This window comes from Schistocerca piceifrons, chromosome X (genome assembly GCF_021461385.2).
Source record: "Schistocerca piceifrons isolate TAMUIC-IGC-003096 chromosome X, iqSchPice1.1, whole genome shotgun sequence".
NCBI classification, from domain to species: domain Eukaryota; kingdom Metazoa; phylum Arthropoda; class Insecta; order Orthoptera; family Acrididae; genus Schistocerca; species Schistocerca piceifrons.
The window spans coordinates 391,267,096-391,290,775 of record NC_060149.1 but is presented as its reverse complement, the minus strand read 5'-3'; the positions used below and the strand labels follow the sequence as shown (position 1 = coordinate 391,290,775).

Here is a 23,680-nt window from a genome sequence, read left to right as displayed (position 1 = left end):
TACCCGCAGTCCCATTTTTTTTATTCATTATTAAACCTACTCCTGCATTACCCCTATTAGATTTTGTATTTATAACCCTGTATTCACCTGACCAAAATTCTTGTTCCTCCTGCCACCGAACTTCACTAATTCCCACTATATCTAACTTTAACCTATACATTTCCCTTTTTAAATTATCTAACCTACCTGCCCGATTAAGGGATCTGACATTCCACGCCAGTTTTCTTTCTCCTGATATGACGTCCTCTTGAGTAGTCCCAGCCCGGAGATCCGAATGGGGGACTATTTTACCTCCGGAATATTTTACCCAAGAGGACGCCATCACCATTTAACCATACAGTAAAGCTGCATGCCCTCGGGAAAAATTACGACTGTAGTTTCCCCTTGCTTTCAGCCGTTCGTAGTGCCAGCACAACAAGGCCGTTATGGTTAGTGTTACAAGGCCAGGTCAGTCAATCACCCAGACTGTTGCCCCTGCAACTACTGAAAAGGCTGCTGCCCCTCTTCAGGAACCACATGTTTGTCTGGCCTCTCAACAGATACCCCTCCGTTGTGGTTGCACCTACGGTACGGCCATCTGTATCGCTGAGGCACGCAAGCCTCCCCACCAACGGCAAGGTCCATGGTTCATGGAGGGTGTGCTACAGATACTACACAAAAATTATAGCGTGTTTTCAGATACACCGGGGAGAGAAAGTGATGTGTGAAATTCACTTATTTATAATGGTAACTATGTAAACACCTAACATCGCTAACCCACTGTCATCCAACTGTCAGATAAGTAGTATATATGGAAAACAAGTAACATCCGATATACATCTCCACTCTACACCTGGGAGAAAGTAATAATTCCAAAACAGACAGAACATGACAGCAACGATGTTACGTACAAGGTAAAACACCTAATAATATATTATAAATTTTCAGATCATAGTTACAAAACCATTATATTAATACCATCGCTTATCTATGTATTTAGAGAGCACCTGATGATGGCAATTTGCCGAAATGGGCTCATTGTGAATGAGATAAAATGTAAACAACTTATATAGCAGTGGAGCTGGCTATTAATCATAAATAATCATGTCATTAAAAGACATATTTTGCACTGCGGGCCCCAAAGAACAAAAACTTTTTGAGCTTTATGCGAAATCTGTGGAACATTCGTAAGAGGACAAACTTTTAATAGTCAAGCTTGAAACAACTTGTTACGAAAGAACAGCGTATTCATCTGGACCTCTGAATGCCTAAGCGATTTTGAAAATATTAAATGGGAATATCTTACAAACAAAATTTTACACCAGCCAGATTTATCATTAGCATTCCATATAAGTACTGATAGTAGTAGCTATGAGGCAGGAGTAGAATTCTTTCAGGAAATAGAATATGAAGGGGAAATTGTTCACAAAACCATTGCTTCCGCAAGCATAACATAAAATATGAATGAAACTACACTATTTCGGAAAAGGAAGCGTTAACCATAATTTGTGGGCTGAAAAACTTTTGTAATTATTTATACACAAAATTGTAATACTTACAGACCATAAAGTGCTTACATTTTTGAGGGATTGTAGACTATTGAACCAGAGGTTATCTGGTTGGGCTTCATATCTACAGCAATACGACTATAAGATACTTCATGTAAAAGGATCCGAAAATCAGGGTGCAGATGCACTTTCGAGGCTGCCTGAAGGCAAAGGGCAAACTAATCTGTAAAACAATGATGAAGGAACATTTAAACTGTTATATTTGAAAGGAGTAGCTGGTAGTAACAGAACAGCTACTAGATATAAAAATTTCAGGTTTCAGAACGAAGACGATGTGTGGAAATCAGTGAAGGCCAAATTTGACAGTGATGATTGTCCACAGATGCCAAAATTTTATAAAATCTTTAAACGTGTACTGTGTATTAGAAATGGAAATAGTGGTGAAGAAGGTCAAGTTTGTAGGCCACCACAATTTGAAGTAGAACTAACTGATTACTTCCATTTAGCATATGGATATTGTGAAGTGAAAAAGTGCCATGAGAAAATAGCAAGTCCAATCAAAATTGGGACTAAGGCATTGGAGAAGGTTGCAGAACAATTAAAATCTTGTGATGTTTGTCAAAGGGCCAAAGTAACAAACAGTACTAACAGAGGAGTTATGCAGAGTCTTAAACCCAAAGATAACTTACTGTCTGTAGACCTGTACGAGCCCCTACCAAGAACTACTGGAAATATCACATACATTATTCTTTATTAAACGTTACCCTCTCAGAAAAGCCATAGCTAAAGCAGAATTCAACAAAATACTACAGTAGTTTAATGAAATAGGAATACCAAAAAGAGCACTGTCTGACAATGGTCCAAAGTTTATTGCTAAATTATGTTTACTAGGTATGGAGCAAAGTGGAGTACAAGTAACACACATTTCAGCTTACCATCCGTCTTTTAATCCCGTGGCACAATATACATCCGACAGTTAGCAATACTATGTAGGACTTATTGTCACCAAAATCATAGAACGCGGGGCAGATTTACTCCAAAATTTGAAGTAATCATGAATTCATTACGACATGAATCCACTGGCTTCATTCCTAAAGAAATTATAATAAGTTACAAAAGTAAGAGTTTAATAGAGGAAATATTAGAATACCAACCCAGCAAAGAGATGTCTTTTTTAGAAAGAAAGGAATTGGTAAGGGAATGAAGCAGAAGAAAATCAGAGCTTAGAGCCAAAAAGCAAGATGAAAAATTAAAATTCAAAAAATTTAATAATGGTGAACTAGTCCTTGTGAAAACTCACGAAAAATCCAGTGAGGTAAACCATGAGAAATCCAAATTTAAATACGATTATTATAGTCCTTTTGAAATTTTAGGAACACCATACCGAAATGCATATCTGTGACATGTAAGTAAATAATGGGTCAAACGCCAAAAAATGAATATTTGAGTTATAGGTGAAATTCCACTGTAGCCGCCAACGCCAGTAACATACATTCTGATACAAGCGTCAGAACAGCGCGAAACAGTGTTTACAGCTGTCACCAGATTGCGCTAGAGTCTAACAACAACATCGATGTTCAAATAACGAGTCATGCGCCCTCTGTTCTCTGTTATTGTCTTGGAGCGTACTTGTGTGAATTATTCACAACTGAAGTAGCTCTGTGGTTTGTTTGCAACAACAGGACACTGCTGAAGTAATTATTACAGGTACATAATACACAATATTGAAAAATGGAACGAAAAACTACATCAAAACGGAGGAAGAGACGTGAAGGTAGTGCTCAGAGGGAAAGGAAGAAATTACGCAGAGAAGGAAGGAAATATAATCGAAAGGACAGCAATGTGGTCACAGCTAAAGAGGCTCCCAAGCACCACGTAGGCCTTAATTGCCGTGTTAATTTTTATTACTAGAGTTGGAATCTGCATAAGTTATGTTCTAGAATTTTAATGCGTTTAATTTGTTATTGAAACGAGTTTCGTATGGACAAAAATCATCGTTGTGATTATGAGGTTGTAGTTAATTACTTGAATGAAATCATTTACTTACCTGCAAATTCCTAGGCATGTTGATTCAAACATATTATATACGGTGGTCCATTGATGGTGACCGGGCCAAATATCTCACGAAATAAGCGTCAAACGAAAAAACTACAAAGAACGAAACTTGTCTAACTTGAAGGGGGAAACCAGATGGCGCTATGGTTGGCCCACTAGATGGCGCTGCCATAGGTCAAAAGGATATCAACTGCGTATTTTTGAATAGGAAGGTCGTGGCTGACGTTTCACATGTGGCTGAACACTTCCTGTTTCCTTAAATAACGTAACTACCCGGCGAACGGTCCGGACACTTGGATGATGTCGTCCAGGATACCGAGCAGCATACATAGCACACGCCCGTAGGGCATTTTGATCACAATAGCCATATATCAGCACGATATCGACCTTTTCTGCAATTGGTAAACGGTCCATTTTAACACGGGTAATGTATCACGAAGCAAATACCGTCCACACTGGCGGAATGTTACGTGATACCACGTACTTACACGTTTGCGACTATTACAGTGCCATCTATCATAAAGTGAATAAAGTGGTCCAACTAAAACATTCATATTTATTTACGTACTACACGAATATGTAATAAAAATGGGGGTTCCTATTTAAAAAAAAAAACGCTGTTGATATCCGTTTGACCTATGGCAGCGCCATCTAGCGGACCAACCATAGCGCCATCTGGTTTCCCCCTTCAAGCTAGTCGAGTTTCGTTCTTTGTGGTTTTTTAGTTTGATGCTTATTTCGTGAGATATTTGGCCTGGTCACTATCAATGGACCACCCTGTATATGCTGCTTCACTCTTTCAGGTCTCCTGTAAATGCTGGCCCCTTTCATATGACCAGAAACTTCAGTTGTTTAAGGAATTCTACCCACTAAACGATACAGTGAAGCAAATTAACTACGCAATGTCTCACATACATGTTTGCAAAGTGAAGAGGCGAAGGTCAAAAGTATATAATGATGGTAACGAAACTGCTCAGCTGTCTACTGAGGAAGGTGCAGGACAACTGGTCATACCCAAGAACAAATACGTAACTATTTGTTACACATTGCCTGATGGCGAGGGAGATATAATAAGAGTATGTAAAGGAACATTTATTGAGGTTCTCGCTTAGGCCAAAAGAAGAGTTCAGACATTAACACAGTTGAAGTAGAGTGGTGAGATTGCATATGAAGAAAAGCGAGGAAATAAGACAAAACACCGAAAATATACAGAAGAAGATATAAAGCTGGTTATTGCTCGTATTAACGCCATACCAAGACAGGAAAGCCACTATTCAAGGGAAAAATCGGGTGACAATACTTAAGGGAAGATCTGACTGTTTATCGTTTATGTAAGGAATTTCAAAGGCAACATGAAGACACTAACATCACATACCACTTCAATGCAAAAGTCCTTAAAGACAAAGTCCCAAAGCTAAAATTTCATCCTTTGTTAAGTGACACTTGTTTCACATGTGACTTTCATAAAGCCAAATTAGGTGTGATCCCAATAATAAAGACAATAAACCGCAGCTAGAACGCTATCACCGAAAAGCATAGAAAGCTATGGATTCCATGAAAGCTGACACAATCAAGAGTCATGATATTTTCGTCATATATCCTAAAACCAAAAAACAACTAGTAGTCAGAACACAGTTTATCTAAAGAGATTTGTTGCTTGAAAAGTGTAAAAAATGCAACAACTATTAATGATGGCAAATCTGTATGTTATATCTATTATTGTTCCACCTATACTAATATCTGTCAAGTTTCAGGTTCTGAAGCACTTGTTTGTATATATAAGTTTATGCAATATGCTTCAGAGGAACCAAAACGACTGCCGTAGTATCCATACTAGGGGCAGCAAGTTTTTTCAATAATATGTAAAATTTTGTGTAATATGTAAAAGTGTTTTCTACGTGACGTGTTTTTTATGATAAATTTTTAAATGTAATTTCAGTGTATAATCTCTGAGTAATTTGTATAAGGGTTAGAAAATGTTATCATGATGACTGTGCTTGAAAGTACATGAACTAATCTTTTCTTGTATATTTTAATCAAATTGACCCGATTCGACACATAACTGAAACAGGGACATAAGCAACATTGTTATTCAATCAGTCATCTACTTTATAAAAATTTTTTGCCTTTAAGGTTTGTCGTAATATAACTGTGATAAGCAAAGACTATATGGAAAGTGTGGTATATGTGATGTTAGAGTGCTTTACTAATGTATGTTTGTAAGTTTCGTAAAGAAATGTGTGAAATGTATAAATACTAAATAACATTTTGTCATGGACTAAAGAAATGAAAATGTTCGTGTATGTACTCATAAATTTGTGCAAGTAGTCATTTGCATAAAATGATAAACGCTTAGGAACAATGTGCTGGATATGTGTTATGTAAGAGATGGAGTGATTTTTTAGTGTACGAAACTTATTGTTGGAAGCGTAAGAGGTGGCTTGTGTTTTTGGCACGCTACCTGTAGAACGAGCGGGAACGAGTGGATAGTTACAAGGCAGCAGTGAGAGAGGCATCACGAAATCGTTACACAGTAACCTCGGATGATGACTGCTGAATTACTACCGCTTAGTTCAAGTTGTTGGGCTATCTTATGGACGTTAAAACGACGCAAAGAAGAATTAATGCTCCATACTTGAAGAAACTTGTATGTCGAACTATAGGTAGTGTAGTCGTCATTACTATCCACCACACCCAACTGCTGTAACCAACAGTTTACGAATTGTGGAAGCGTGGACCATTAATTCAAAATTAACTTTTTTTGAATAGTTATTGTGTTATTTTTATCCCTAATCATTCATGTATACGGGCTCATTTGACGGCGTTTGATTATTCGGAGTATACCTATTGTAAAAATATTTGAAGTGCTGTATTCAGTATCTACAAGCACTAACTTTCATCTTTGCATGAATGTCTGAAAACATTGTTACGGACTACCTTTTAAAGTGCAGCTAAAATTACTGTGTGATTTAGGTAGTAGAAGTCCTGAAATGAAATTTTGCTTAAGTACTGAAGTAGATGTTTTCAGACAAATTTAACGATTTTAATGTTCTTATTTTCTTTGTCGTAATAAGTAAAGTTAAAGCGAGTAAATAAATTTTGCTTAAAAGAGAAACTTGTCACGCATTAATACTGAGGTTTTGCAACTTTAAGTTTCGAGTAAAGTAAAGATAAAATTCATTCAGTTATAGATGAAATTCAGTAAAGTACAAAGAGTTATAAAAAGAAAATTGCTTATTCAATTCAGTAACACTGAAGTAGGGTTGCATAAGAACCCTGAATGACAATACAGAGTGACCACACACTACACTTTGTTTTTGAGATAACATTTGTTTTGAGAAATCTATAAAAAAAGTTTCCTAACAAATTTAAATGTGCGTATTATGCTATTAGAAAATTTAAGTATTTAGTTTTTTGGTTATACGAAATGCAAACATAGAAGTCCTTCTTGGTATTTTGCTTCTTTTGCAGACAGAGAGATGATTAAATATTCATCTACATCTACATCTACATCTGCATGATTACTCTGCAATTCACATTTAAGTGCTTGGCAGAGGGTTCATCGAACCACAATCACACTATCTCTCTACCATTCCACTCCCAAACAGCGCGCGGGAAAAAACTAATACCTAAACCTTTCTGTTCGAGCTCTGATTTCTCTTATTTTATTTTGATGATCATTCCTACCTATGTAGGTTGGGCTCAACAAAATATTTTCGCATTCGGAAGAGAAAGTTGGTGACTAAAATTTCCTAAATAGATCTCGCCGCGACGAAAACCGTCTTTGCTTTAATGACTTCCTTCCCAATTCGCGTATCATATCTGCCACACTCTCTCCCCTTTTACTTGATAATACAAAACGAGCTGCCCTTTTATGCACCCTTTCGATGTCCTCCGTCAATCCCACCTGGTAAGGATCCCACACCGCGCAGCAATATTCTAATAGAGGACGAACGAGTGTAGTGTAAGCTGTCTCTTTAGTGGACTTGCTGCATCTTCTAAGTGTCCTGCCAATGAAACGCCACCTTTGGCTCGCCTTCCCCACAATATTATCTATGTGGTCTTTCCAACTGAAGTTGTTCGTGATTTTAACACCCAGGTACTTAGTTGAATTGACAGCCTTGAGAGTTGTACTATTTATCGAGTAATCGAATTCCAACGGATTTGTTTTGGAACTCTGTGGATCACCTCACCTCACACTTTTCATTATTTAGCGTCAACTGCCACCTGCCACACCATACAGCAATCTTTTCTGAATAGCTTTGCAACTGATACTGGTCTTCGGATGACCTTACTAGACGGTAAATTACGGCATCATCTGCGAACAATCTAAGAGAACTGCTCAGATTGTCACCCAGGTCATTTATATAGATCAGGAACAGCAGAGGTCCCAGGACGCTTCGCTGGGGAACACCTGATATCATTTCAATTTTACTCGATGATTTGCCGTCTATTACTACGAACTGCGACCTTCCTGACAGGAAATTACTAATCCTGGCCTTTCTAGATCAAAACTATATATGTATGTGAGTGTAGTAGCCAAAAGACTGCAGTATCTTTCTCAGAACAATTTCCTGGAAAGTTATATTTATGCTATGGAAAAGCAGGAAAGTAGGGCAGATTTACTTCCTCTGCGTTTCTGAAAGTTAACCATTTATTTGCCTAGATAGGCTGACGACCGTAATTCCATTGGACAAACCGCTTAATTAACTTGGTACAGAAACGTCCTCGATTCAGTTTTATTCCATTTTTACTACGTTTCTTTCTAACAGCCAGGAAGCTCTTGGGGAAGAACTAATAATATTTCCATATCCATTCGCCATATATCACGGTCAAATCCTGTAAAAGCAAAGTATGGCAGTTGTGAAAAGTAGGCTAGTTTATGACGTGTATGCTATATGCACAGTTCCCCTTATAATAGTGAAAAATGGTTCAAATGGCTCTGAGCACTATGGGACTCAACTGCTCAGGTCATTAGTCCCCTAGAACTTAGAACTAATTAAACCTAACTAACCTAAGGACATCACAAACATCCATGCCCGAGGCAGGATTCGAACCTGCGACCGTAGCGGTCGCGAGGTTCCAGACTGCAGCGCCTTTAACCGCACGGCCACTTCGGCCGGTTATAATAGTGAATACGTGGCTTTTGCTGTGACAGGACTATTTGTTCTTTGGAGTATTGTGTTATAATAGATGAAGGGTAAGACCTGTGAGAATACGTTATCAATATGGATGAAGAAGATAACAACTGCTTTACAATGTGCTGGACAATGCGGTGATTACAGCCTGTAGCCTTAACGTGTTATCACCAACATTTGCTTTTTTTCTGTACAAAAGGCAACCTAATTCGGCAGTTGGTACAACTTTACTCAAATGAAAGACACCATTGTCTTTCTCGTGTAATTCTATATCTGTTTGATATAACACGTAACACATGACACCTTTTCATTTGAATACCGAAGATAATCGCTTTAAAAACCTTAGAGGTTTTTCCCGCACTCCCATCACACTAATTGACCTTAAATGGCTGTTTATACACCTATTTCTGTTCCACACCTATGGATCATTATGCATTTACCGTGGTTGTTTAGTGGTTGACTGTTTTTTTTTTGACGAAAACTGGGTGCTTCCACTATGATAAGTTCATAAAAACCGATCGTTTCAGTGGCAGTGAGCTGTAGACGTTTTCTTGCGTTCCGCCGTAGAAAAAAGGGCGGAACCTTGAGGAAAATGACATGTAGAAAAATATTTTGCATTTAGAGGAGCGAATGAAGACATGTGCCAATTCAAAAGCGTCCTCCTACGAAGGCGACCACACACAGGGGAAATACATTTGCCGCATCACACTCTTGCTTTTTGTATCAGCCTTCATACACAATATTTCCGGCGAAGCAGAGGGACTTGTCGGTTAAGAAACTGCTAGTCTACTACTACTGAATTTTAGATCTAAGTTATGTCCATTTGGTAAGAACACGATCCCACGCGCATATACAAATGCAGAGTTGGAAATTCACAGCATTCTTTGATATATTTATTTTTTATCTTGAAGCTTGTTGTTTTGTGTTCTCTTGATGTTTTAGGATAATAGCTTAGGACGGAAACCCTGAGTCATACTTGTTTATTTTCTTCTTTGTTGACCTAAAACATTGACTGAAAACTGAAGATGGCTGAAATGATTGTTCTCCTTGGCTTCTTCTTGGCTTCTAAGGGAGTCGTAGGTCTCTTGGCGACCTGACACGTTGCCTCCAAATGCTTCTACCTTGTACTGCTTCCTGCCAATTACTTACGCCCATCCTTTTTCATATTATTTCAGTTTCAGTTACTCACGTATTCCTGTGTCCCCTTTTGGTCTTCTCCATGAACATTTCTGAAACCATTTGATTCTCCTACATTCTCGTCAGATGGCCTGCCCATTGAAATTTTCTGGAGTTTATTATGCTCATTATTGTTGCTTATTGTGATAGCATATGTATTACTGTGTTGTCTTCTCTAGCAGCTTTGCGATTCATTATGATGGTATGGACCAAGTATTTTCCTATGAACTTTATTTTCAAATATTTGAAACTAATGTTTTTCCATTTTATTTAAACTCCATGTCTCTGCTTCGTAGATTAGGACTGGTATGCTGATTGTGTTATATAGCTTCATTATATTTCTCTTTGTCAGTAGTTTAAAAATTAGAACTTTCTGTATTGACAAGAAGACGCTATTACTGTTTTGCAGTCTCATTTTCACATCTGCTCGTCGTCTCTGATTTTGTTGACTATGGCTGCGACCAGAAGTTTGAACTGTTCAACGCGTTCGCCAATATGTTTGTTTATTAACAGGTATGATTTGTTGTCTTTTTCATCTCTAAATCTCTGAACTATCATGTACTTTGTTTTGTTATCTTATACACTCGAGCCAAGTTTTGATGCTGCTTCTACGATTTGCATATCTCCATTTCATTTTTGCAGTTAATAGTATATCACCTGCATACTCTTAGACCTTAACTTTCTTCTCCGGATCCCAGCAGGTACTAGTCTGAGTTTCCTCACAACTCTCCCTACGATACATTGAAGAGAATAAGGAACAAAGAATCAATCTGTCCTACCGTTTTATAATTTTAATTGAAAATCCGAGCCCGTCATTATTTTCCACAGGTTTTGTCTGTGAATATAGTCATAATCTTTCATAAAATCGTTGATTAAGCAGTATTTTCTCTGTTTACATTCCCATACTCTTTCCAGTTATTGCTCTGATTACGAATATATTGTCAGTAGTGGATATTTTTCTCCGAAAGCCATTTTGATAATCCCCTATCCTTCTGACCACAAACCAACATGTATTTAAGAAGTATTGTGCGTGTTTGCCCTTCTATCACATGACAACCTGTGAACTATGGATGAAAAGCAACTGACAGATTCCATATTCCTAGATTTCCAGCAAGTGTTCAACAAGGGGGCTCACTGTAGACTGTTAACGAAGGTTCTAGCAAACGGATTAGGTTCCTAGATATGTGGGTGTTCGAAAACTTTTAAAGTAATAGAGTCCAGTACGCCGTCCTCGAGGGCGAGTGCTTATCAGAGACAAGGCTATTGTCAGGAGCGCTCTAAGGAAGTATGACAGGACCGCCCTTATTCTCTATATACATAAATGATCTTACAGACAGACTGAGCAGTAGACTGCGGCTAAAGACTGGATATGAGATGGATAGAGGAAGTAAGGACGGCAGTAGGGAAAACTAATAGTCTAATTCGGTTTATTGGGAGAATTTTAGGGGAGCCTATCTCACATATATAGGACATCCGATATAGAACACTATTGCGTCTCATTCTTGAAATTAGTTCTCGCATGTTTGGGATCCAGAGCGCGTCAGGTTAGTGGGAAGACAACACAGCAGTTCATATGCGTACTGCTAGATTTGTTACCGGCAGATTCGATCAAAACGCAAGTATTACGGGGGTGATTCGTGAACTCAAATTAGAATCCCTGGAGCGAAGATGGCATTATCTTGAAAGAGTACTGAGAAAGTTTAGAGAACCGGAATCTGAATCTGTCTACAGAACGATTCTACTGCTGCCAGCTTGCTCGTACATGTCGCGTAAGGACCACGAAGATACGATAAGAGAGGTTAGTGCTTGTGCGGAGGAATATACACAGTCCTTTTTCCCTCTTTCTGTTTGCGAGTGGAAGAGGAAAGGTACCCTCCGCCATGCGCCATACAGTGGCTTGCGGAATTTGTATAGATGTAGAAGATATTTTCTGAGAATGGTTTCAAGCAGTTTAACTATAAACAAGATAAAATATTAATAGGCTGTGTTAACTACTGATAATCCCCCATAGTTTCTACAGTCTTCCCTGTGTTCTTTTACATATATCGGGACTATTAATGTTTTGTTCCATTCTGTTGGTATGGTCACAGTTTTTTAGGCTGCATGTATCCCGTGATACAAACATATATGCAGTGTTTCTCCTCCATAATTTAGTATCTCAGCTGGAATTCCGTAACCTCCAGTTGCCTCACCATTTTTTTAGTGTGTGATACTCCCCAGAACGTCTATTATGGAATTTGGCCATTATTAGAACAGCTGCTGAAATTTGTGATTGGTGATTCAGTACCGGAACAGTTCAGCAGAGTGTCATAATATTCATTTCTTGATTCAGCAGTCTAATAGAGCCATCCTTATCCTTCATTTGTAATTCAAACCTCTTTACATGTTATTGACTGTACCTTCACTTTTCCCGAACGTATTATTTTGATGATATTCGTGAATAGATTGAGTCTGTTGTTTTGGGTATTCTTTCTTTTGCATTTTATGAGCCTACTTTCGTATATGCAGATAAATAAATTCAATTTAAGGATTCTTATTTGCATGTAGCCATTTCCTGCAGAATTTCATACACTTTTCTTCAGCTACCTAGCATTCTTCATCAAATCACTTCTTCCTGCCTATCTTTGCTCTCTATCGATCCTTACTTGCAGCTGTGGGGGCGATTTCCTTTATTCTATTCCAGCACTCGTTACTGGTCATTTCATGACGTTCTCCCATGATTGTTGGTACCCTAAATTATATCAAGCGAAGACACTGACATTACATATTTTCGCATATGTTGTGACTATGTTCCTTCGACGTGGATTGTCACACAGTGTTTCCCTTCACTTGTTGCAACTTCGTTTAACGCGGTGGCTCACTGCGCGTCGAACGATGTATACATCACACTCTCGACGTGAGTTAAAAGTGTGTTGATGTGTTGTATTTTGTCACCTTTTGCTCGCAGTTTTCTGTGCCGATTGGTGCATGATAGAGAAATTGGAGTGTATCACAAAGTGAAGGTTTCACAAGTCTGCAAATCAAGTTAATATTTTGTTGGTTGAACCAGGCTGATACGATGACAGAAGTGCTACAAACATATAGATATATATATAGTAAGCACTTTCTATGTACCTAGTATATATAGTAAGTACTTTCTACGATCCCAGGTGTATAGATACTTAAGTCAGTACTTATATCAGACTATCTTTATGATCTGAAGGTGGCAATAGCCGAAAACAATAATTCTGAGTGGTACAACTTACTCGATCAAGAGGGATCTTTACAAATAACATTCAAATATCGCCTTTTTATGAAAAATAACTCTTTCAGTCTAGGTTTCTTGTTCGGCTAGGATAACTCAATTGTTTCAGAGATATGTTTGTCAAAAGTGCAAGAAAAAAAAAAAAAAAAAGAGGAGAAATCAAGTAGAGGTGTGCTTTCATATCAATCTTTGTTCGATTAGCTCATGATAACCGTCCCCACATAACCTATTACCTCAGTGCACGTGGAAGTTACTTCTGACTTCCAATATGCGTTAGAAACGTTATGTTTTTTTTCTTACAAGAAGACCGAAAGCGAAAACTTGGATCACATGATGACAGCTGATGAGGTAAACATGTGTCAAGCAATAGATAAGAAAACAGACAGAGAATTTCAAGCAGTTTTATATTATGTCCGAAACTGCGTGTTACATTACATCATACTAGACTTTTAGAATGGTAAAATTTAGATTAAAAGAAACAGAAAACTTTCAGTTTGAAACGTCCTCTCAGATTTCTATTTGGTGCCTGAGACTGATATTTTACTGTTCGAGAACAGTGACTTTAACAGATTTAATGAATTGTGGTGAACCTCATCACAGGGTAAGGACATCGTCTTATACTGAAACTATTACCTTCTTCAGCCTCCTGTTATCTCCCATATGGTGCATAAAACTTTTTGTGTATAAATTTATGTACTACGTAACGTTATACATGTTCGGAAGTTTACGAGCAATGACCGAGCGAGGTGGCGCAGTGGTTAGCACACTGGACTCGCATTCGGGAGGACGACGGTTCAATCCTGCGTCCGGCCATCCTGATTTAGGTTTTCCGTGATTTCCCTAAATCGCTCCAGGCAAATGCCGGGATGGTTCCTGTCAAAGGGCACGGCCGACTTCCTTCCCCATCCGCCCCTAATCCGATGAGACCGATGACCTCGCTGTCTGGTCTCCTCCCCCAAAAAAACCAACCAAACCAACCTTTACGAGCAATGCAGATATCTATTTCGTAAGAGATTGACAGTTGTGTTCGAAATTTGTGTTTTTTACGCACAGTATTATCATGTCTATGACAGTCTGTCCCTTTCATTTCGATGTAAATATTTTTGTGGTTAGCCATATAATTACAGTTTTAATCTCTCTTCCCCAGTTGCGAATGGGAGGCGTGTAAATTTGTAACAAGCAGTTTCGTAATTTTGACATTATGTACAACTGAATTTCGTTCGCTGGCCGTAGCTAATTTTACTACAAACATCTCTTCTTATGTCGTTTACTTTCTTTCATCTGCTGTTAGTGTAAATTTTCGTTTGTATCCTCCTATATTCGGTATGCTTCTGTGCTAGTTTCTTTATTTAACTAGCTGAGAAACTCATTTTTGCCCGTGTGTTCATTTGGCTTTGTACGCCAGACGTCAGGAATGGGGAACTTATTTTTGACTTCTAAAGCTTGTTTGCTTACAACGTTTGAAGTAGTGTAATTGGGGACATGAATGAAGAGTTTGTTTGCTTCACTAAAGGGGAAAGAATCACGTAGAACTGGCTGTGCAAGAAAACAGCTGACACTAAGAGGTCCATGCCTGCAGCACGTAGAGTCCGTTCTTGTGCTCTGTTTATGGTCATGGTGTAACATAAGCACACCAGGAATTGTGCATGTTTAAAGTGAAATGTTCAAGTGTTAGGAATAAGCAGGATTCAAGGTATGAAAGCTCACTGGTCTGCGCCATTTCCCGTCAAAATTTCTGCTTGTTTGATGTTACGATTAAGAAAAGTACCTTTAAGCCAATGTGAGTGAATGGTTCTGAGGAGCGACAAACTGCAGAAATAATGAGCTATGCTGCCAATGTAGCCGACCATAACTAGGAAAGTGTTGCCACTGCAAGATTTTATGCCCGAACTGACCTCTTGATTATGTTCCATAGATGTTCGATGGGACTGATGTTGGGCGATCTCGCTGGCCAAATAATTCTCTCGAATTGTCCAGAATGTTCTTCAAACCAATCGCGATCAATTGTGGCCTGATGATATGGCGCATTGACATTCATAAAAATTCAGTCGCTGTTTGGGAACACGAAGTCCATGAATGGCTGCAAATGTTCTCAGAGTAACCTAACATAGCGATTTCCAGTCAATGATCCGTTTAGTTTGATTAGAGCATACAGTCCATTCCATGTAAACAACAGCCCATTCCATTATGGAACCACTACAAGCTCTTGGGTCCATGGCTTCTTGGACTCTGTGCCACACTCGAAACCTACCATCAGCTCTTACCAGATGAATTCTGTACTCATCTGACCATGTCACGGTTTTCCAGTCGTCTAGCGTCCAACTGACATGGTTACGAGCGTCTGCTGCCGTAGCCCATTAGCGTCACATTTCGTCTCACTGTTCTAATGGATACGTTCGTCATATATCCTACAGTGGTTTCTATGGTTCTTTCACGTAATGTTGATTGTCTGTTAATGCTGACAACTCTTCTCAAGCGCCATTGCTCTCGGTCGTTAAGTTAAGGCCATCGGTTACTGCGTTGTCCGTTGTGAGAGGTATCATCCGAAATTTCATATTCTCTGCCCACTCTTCACACTATGGATCTCGGAATATCGAATTCCCTAACGATTTACGAAATGGAAAGTCCCATGCATCTAGCTCCAACTACCACTTCGCGCTTAAAGTCTGTTAATTGCCATCGTGCCATCATAATCACGTCTGAAACATTTTCACATGAGTCAACTGAGTACAAATGATTGCTCCGCCAATGCAATACCTTTTTATACCTTGTGTACGCGGTACTATAGCCATTTGTATATGTGCATATCGCTATCCCAAGAATTCTGTTCCCTCAGTTTAAATAAAACCTATCGAAAGATGTAAAACAATGTCGTTAAGTTTTTAATACACAAATCAAAGTCAGTAAATCCGCAAATCCTGGCCAACTAAATTCAATGTTATTTTGTTTTCGTTAAGATACGATTACGGCGCTTAATTCTATCACCGACCTAACCTTCCGAAAATACATATGTCACTGAGTTAAAAATACTAACAACGTAATGTATTGATTATTTTGTGTACAACTAAATTAACTGCGTCATCTATTAGTGCTTGGGTGTACTACGCTGCGATCATTAGTCGTTGGACCTGCTAAGCTGAGCAGACGATCTTAGATAAAACTTTAAACTACGAAATTTTTTTCTACATTCCGATTTTGATGAAATAAACGCAATACGTTGCCCCAAGTTACGCTCACGTTACTTGTGAGAACGTCATGAAAAGTTGTTCAGTAGTTTTGGAAATGAACTTGTTCAAACAAACACACACGACGGTTTTATATTTGTATTATTGGTATAGAAACAGATAAAAGTCGGCGTAAAAACTAGCAGATTTTAATTATAAAGTAACTCGTTGCAAATACTGTTACGATGGGCGAAATGAATTGAGTACTACATTTGTGTACATTTAAAGTTGTCTAGATTATATTGCTGTGCCTAGCAGCTGGAAAGTACTGAAAGTGGAAGAAGGATGTTGGGCGAACAACGTAGCTGAGACATCAAAGTACTAGCAGACACAGCTTGCTCTGGAGGAATACTTGTCGTACAAACTAATCATTCACCAGACTGTTAGCGGAAGGTTGAGAAGCTCAGTACAGTAGGTGCAGCGATAGAAATGAGCCATCGCTACTGCCCCAACTCCCTTCCTAACACGTGCAACGTGACTGCGAACCTGAGCCGAGAAAGAGTTCTCTCACACTGGAAATCCTTCAACACTGCCAACTACGGTAAAGCTAGTGGTCATTAGAAATCCAGAACTTATTTAGGACCGACACATCCTTCGCGATATCTTTTATGCTTACCAGCACTCACTTTTTAAGTCCATTTGATTCTTCTAGAGAATCTCACTAGCATGTCTCTTATATCGTTCCTGGTATAGAATCTGAAGTTCCCCACGGAAGAGTCATTTCTCCTCTTCTGCCATATACTTTCGGTTAAAAGTTCCTGTAAGTCCTCTTGAAGATCAAATTCTTCAAAGCGTGTGAGATTTTGGGGTCATAAACTCTTACTATTTCGCATTAGTGTCTTCCTTTATACTATTTATGCTGTTCCGTCTGAGATTCTTTCAAAATTAACTATTCGGTTTTAATTTTCTTGTTAATAATAAATCTACTTCAGAATACCAACTATGGTCTATGATTCTGTAGTAAAGAACATTGCCTACTCGCGCCTTCATCTGATTCACTTCCTTCATACAGACCTCTGATATCCCACATGATATTATTTAACTCCGCTTCCAGTGCAGTAGGTTATCTTCACTTATAATGGTTCTGAATCTTGCTGTACGTATAAGGAATGTAGTGGAAGCAGTCCAACCTTTGTGAGTTATAGTATTTTGCTACAGCTACATGTGGCCGATTTTTACGAACATATAATCTGAGTTCCCTCAGTCCTCCAGCATCAAATAGCTTTAGCCCCAGCTGAGGTACCTACAACCCAGAAACTTACACCAATCAATAGGGTACTGACAATTTCAACCGTGGTATGCTAGCTTGCCCGATATGAAGGGTTTCATGAAGTAAATATCCAGTGCTAAGGCTCAGGAGAATAAGGCTTAAAGCAGTTTCAACCGATCGATTCCTTCTAAATCTGGAGGAAGGACATCCTGACGAAAAGATCGCATGCTGAACATGTAGAGACAAAAGGTATCCAGTTATGATTGGCCAATGTCTCTTTTTTCAATTGTCCAGGATAATGTCGTTTTTTCTTATAGTATGAATGAGTCGTTCAGCTGTATTTAAATGTCTTGATTTATTTACTATCAATTTCGGCGCTACAATGCACCATCTTCAGGCCTCTAAATACAATAAATATATTTTTATCATATATGTACGTGAATTCAGTAAATTAAGTGTGTATAATTACTCTTAACATTGATCAAAAATTAATTTCATTATCTAATACACTATCAGCCGCCGTCGACCGGTCTAATGGCTCTGAGCACTATGCGACTTAACTTCTGAGTCATCAGTCGCCTAGAACGTAGAACTAATTAAATCTAATAGCCCATTAGCGTCACATTTCGTCTCACTGTTCTAACGGATACGTTCGTCGTACATCCTACAGTGGTTTATATGGTTCTTTCACGTAATGTTGATTGTCTCTTAATGCTGACAACTCTACGCAAGCGTCATTGCTCTCGGTCGTTAAGTTAAGGCCGTCGGTTACACATCCATGCCCGAGGCAGGATTCGAACCTGCGACCGTAGCGGTCGCTCGGCTCGACCGGTCTATCTGGAGGTGGATATAAGAAGAAAAATGTAGTTTGTCTGGAAGGTTGCAGACTTCTACCATCCACACTGTCTGCGATGCGGGTTTGAGAGTTACCCTTCTTTGTCTGTGTACCAAATTGACGCATACTTGGATCGCTTTCAGACAGGGTTACAGTGTCAAAGGTTAAGCTTCGCAGGATGGGACTCCACCGACTAAATACAGGACATAAACTGGATTTGCTAGAAGAACTGGAGGTATATTCACGTTACAGAAAATATGAAGATAAAATATTAAACGAAAATCATGAAAGTGAATCAGTGAATTTCTTCTGATGTTTCGATAGTATTCTTAAATAAAAATAGTAACACATAGAAATAAGCACAATTGTAAAATCGATATAAGTAAATTATTATCCAAATTGTTAAGGTAAATAATCTCTGTACAAAAGCATATCATACTCTGTGGAAGACCTATAATGTCATCTCTGTTGACTACTTCTATGAACATGTTTGTAACTGTTTTGTTTATGTAAAATGTTTTCGATGTTTAAAGGTGTCCAGTAAATGAAGCAGACTCTCACACATCGACTACATCACATAGAAATGGCATAACAAAAAAAAAAAAAAAAAAAAAAAACGCTCTTCCAAATGGGAATCATTTCCCGTAACGCGTCGTGCGAAAAATAAAATAAAGAAAATCGTGACTGGTAGCAGACGAGTTATTTATAAACAAACCTATTGTTTTCACAGTCGCAGGCTTTCAGAACCATTTAAAATGAATCAAATCAGACCAGCCGGCATCAAAACTGCCTCCTCTAACGTTGTTTCAGTTTCAGTTCAGTTAGACAGTTATTTGCGTTTTCCATTGATCATAACTGCGATGATACTAAAAGTGTCAGTTACTTTACTAATATTCTATAAACAGGGCGAAGAAAAAATCACGTACTAGGACTATGCAGTGCGATTCCTCACATACTGGCAATACAGAAATGTCTGTCACAAAATTTCCTCCTGCGCATATTTCGGGCAGTAAACAGACGTTAAAGATTGGTTATCTGGCAAAAATATAATCATGTGTACAGTAACTACCTCTTTTAGGACAGCGAGCAGTGCTGTGCCCTTGAGGCAGTGCAGAGCGTTTTCGGTTAGCATTTAGGAGATCGAGACTTCGATTCTGGGTCGAAGCTTATTTATTTTTATTTGATATAAGTACTCTGCGTGGTACGGTATGTGGCATCTTAATCGTAATATAGCGATTACAGAGGGGTCTTCTACAAAACATTTTCAATTACGTACTATGAACACACAAACGGAAATACAATCTTTTCTTTTGTCAGCTTTTAAAGAAGCCTTTTGCACGTCGTGGACGCGAATTGTTTCACGCACTGCATCTTCTAGATTCCAGATGTGTTTCCTGTGTATCCTTCCCCACTGGTACCATCGAAATTATTTGCAAAGCATGTTGCAAGCCCTATTGGTGACGTTAGGCCCTAACAAAATGTAATGGACTTCAACTTGGCAAGAATAATTAATCGATAGGACCATTGAGGGACGGTGCATCCAAAAAAGTTTTTAATGTAGTGGATGCAGTGGTGTGAAAGACTTATTAGAAGCTGACCAATGAAAACCATTGTATTTCCATTTCTGTGTCCGTGGTACGTTACTGCAGATGTTTTGTAGAAGACCCACTTTAATCTCCGTAAGACGATTAAGACACCACACATCGTACCAGGCAGACTACTTTTAGCAAATAGAAAAAAATAAGCCTCTACCTAGAATCGAACCCCCGACCTCCTAACCTACAGCACTATCCATTGCACCAACTGCACAGTAGTACTATTATCTCCTAAGCGAGGTAGTTACAGTGCACTTGATTACAGTCTTGCCAAATTGCCAACCTTTAACGTCCATCTACTGCACGAAATATGCGCAGGACGAAATTTTGTGACAGGCATTTTTCTATTGTCAGTAGGTGAGGAATCGTGCGGTGAACTCTGAATGCGCAAATATATCGAATCCGCCCTGACGATTAACGACGAGGGTTCGGTGTGCTGGCCACCCTAGATGTTGTTTTTAGGCGGTTTCCCCCATTGCATTACATGAATATTGGGCTGGTTCTCATGTTCCACCTCAGATATACGTTACGCAAACATTTAGAACACTTCCTCACACTTATACACACAATCCACCCTATACTCAAATAGATTGGGGGGGGGGAGGGGGGGAAGGCTGAAAAGGAGACTGATAACCTCAGCTGTTTGGTCTCCATAAAACTTATTCAGCACTGCTCTCTACCTTCTTCTCCCTCCCCCCCTCTCCCCCTCCCCCCTCTCCACCTCTCTCCCTCTCTCTTCCTCCCCCTCTCTCTCTCCCCCCCCCTCTCTCTCTCTCTCTCCCGCCCCCCTTTCTCTCTCCCCCGCCCTACCCCCAGTACTACAGATTACCGCGCGGAGTGGCTGCGTGGCTTGAGGCACCATATCACGGATTGCGCGGCCCTCCTGCCATAGGTTCGAGTCCTCCCTCGAGCACTGGTGTGGTTGTTGTTCTTAGCATAAGTTAGGTTAAATAGTGTGTAAGTCTAGGGACCGATGACCTCAGCTGTTTGGTCCCTTAGGAATTCACACACATTTTATACTACAGATTCAGAAATGTTGGAGCTGTAAAGCAGTGTATGATTTCGATTTATATTTAATGTTAGTCTTATAATCTACTACAGAAGGACTTTAGGAACTAAGTTACACATGTCTTCCTACGCTAAGACCACTGCGCAACAAGCGCAACGTATTGTCAGAAGAGAGTACACGTTCCGGGTTTCCCGCAGCCAGAGCTTTACTGCGGTACGGGCAGGAAGTGCATCACAGGGTGCAAGTAAAACGGCGCGGCAACTGGAAATGTACTCCAAAGGTGAAGTTCACGGGACAGTACAATTTACGTCCACGCTGAGTGAAACGGTGGGAACAATTTGACCTAGGCTGCACAGACATGTGTGGTGCTGATCGGGAAGGAAGCCATCGACATCGACCACGGACGAAAATGTTCACGCAACCATTTGAGAAACTTAAGGAACATCTGGGGAAGAGAAATTCCCAACCATGAGGACGTTCGCAAGCGGTTCTCCGTGATCAAACAACGGATCTCTATCGTCGAGGCCGGCCGGAGTGGCCGTCCGGTTCTAGGTGCTACAGTCTGGAAGCGAGCGATCGCTACGGTCACAGGTTCGAATCCTGCCTCGGGCATGGATGTGTGTGATGTCCTTACGTTAGTTAGGTTTAATTAGTTCTAAGTTCTAGGCGACTGATGACCTCAGAAGTTAAGTAGCATAGTGCTCAGAGACATTTCAACCATTTTGTATCGTCGAGGAATTGAATTATTGGTAGAATGTTCAGAACGTTGTTCACAGACATTTGGTTACTATGTTGAAAAATAGTGTCATGTATCTGTGTTATTTTGATGTGTAATGCAGTATTCAGTAAAAGTTACTGGGCCTGCTATAACAAGGCGTAACTCACTTTTTGAAGTCCCGTCATAAATTATTCACATCACTGAGAAAATGGTAAAATATTTTTGCCTGAAAACCTCACTGCTTTCTGTGGCATACTAAGGCTGAGTGATGGATAGTATAAGTAATTTATCCTTGTCATTTTATATTGACGTATGGAACTGTTGATTTCTATTAATGATTTATTCCTGAAAACTATGTGCAATACGGAAGAGGATGTATTTTTTTTATTGAAGTTCACTGACAATTTGCAGAGAACCAGTTAACAGTTTTGGACGTCTTTGCCTGCCATTGCTGAATAGTCCGCGGTGAGGAATAAATGACAAATTTGGAGGAGAATAGTTTTTCAAATATTCAGAAACAAAAAACACTTATCAGCTTACAACTGGGCACCATAGCAGTTGCTTCTTTATTTTCCGGTGCAAAGATTATAAGGACCATTCGTTTTAATCAAAGTTGTTATTTGTTAACAAATTTTTACGGTAAGGTGAATTATGTGACCAGTAGCAATATTTAAAACGGAGTGTGTGTAGGATGGAGATATACTGAACTTTTAATAAGAAACATCCAGCAGTTAAAAGTTTGACTCCTACAACAATAGATGTAATTGGTTCATAACGCTACGGGAGCAATAAAGTTTGATATAGGTAAACGAATCCTGGGCCATTGCGCGAAGTTCCAATATCCGAGCAACAGGTGGCTCCGTAATATACGCGATTTCGTTTCTGACAGCCACACAGCTATGTTTTTCTATGGAATCTTCCTTTAAAGGGCATTACACACATCGTGGGACCACTTCTTTTCTCTTCTGCCTGACGGGATATTTACGCACAACACTCTGTCAGCAGCAAACCACCATTGCCTGTGAATAACGTAACCCTCGGTCAAAGTTCTTGCACATGTCTCTTTTTGCTCTGTGCTGTTGCTATAACGGACGGCTCTCTGGTAATGAATGTTTTGTATCATTTTCCCAAACAGCTGCAGTTAATAATGGCCGATGTGGATCTGCTTCAATTGCATTGAAATTCAATTATAGGTGAATGTATTTTCTAGTTCTTTTCGAACAAACTTTTCTTCCAGTACTATAAAAGACAATGATTAAATTGCCTTCCATAATTTCGACTTAACACTACTTGGTTCTGAACAAACTAATCACAAATTTACTAGTCGTTCATAAGTCACACTTAGCCTTGTATTGGTTAAGGTACATTATCAACCACAGATATGGGCAGCTACGAGTGTGAAAGAACGTAATCAGACTAGGGTGATAAAATACGGAGCTCGTTAGTTCTCGCTCCTAACTCCTTTCATTCCACTAAGTGGTTTTACCACTATTAATCATAGAAATGTGTTGGAAGTGTTTCGTCCTGAGAACGTTTGGTATGAGGACGCGCTAAACAATTAAGTACCTACTCAAGCCTAAAGAAAATAGCTTCTCTCAAAGTGCGTTTCGTTTATCCTAGATCCAATAATCCCCTACTACACTACTTTGAGAAGGTGTTTAACAGAAGCTGCGTATTTCAGAACACATCGAGGCAACTTCTACCAATCTACTTTGAAAGGTGTTAGCAGAAGCTGACTGGGTATTTCAAAACAAAGAACACTGGTGAGTTTGGTGGCCACATGTATTTAGAAAAGTTATAAAGGGGTTCTACTAGATTATGGTACACACTGAACAACCTGCTCGCCAAATCACGACGTGTGTGTTGTATTAACATCAACGGTAGCATGATAAAGAAATATAAACAGACGTACCGAAAGAAACAACTGTGGTAGAGAAACTACAGTTCTTCTAACGAAAAGAGCGCCTGCAAAATTCATGTGTACAAAGA

The 23,680-nt window shown here is 39.2% G+C and overlaps 1 protein-coding gene across 1 annotated transcript in view; it reads right to left on the bottom strand.

Annotated features, from left to right (window-relative positions):
* Positions 1–17,393: 17,393 nt before the first annotated feature.
* LOC124722379 (electron transfer flavoprotein subunit beta-like) overlaps positions 17,394–23,680 on the bottom strand; it is a 184,835-nt gene continuing 178,548 nt past the window's right edge. Inside the window, exon 2 of the mRNA XM_047247553.1 lies at positions 17,394–17,567. Coding sequence (XP_047103509.1) covers positions 17,394–17,567 — 174 coding nt within the window. The remainder of the gene's footprint in view (positions 17,568–23,680) is intronic.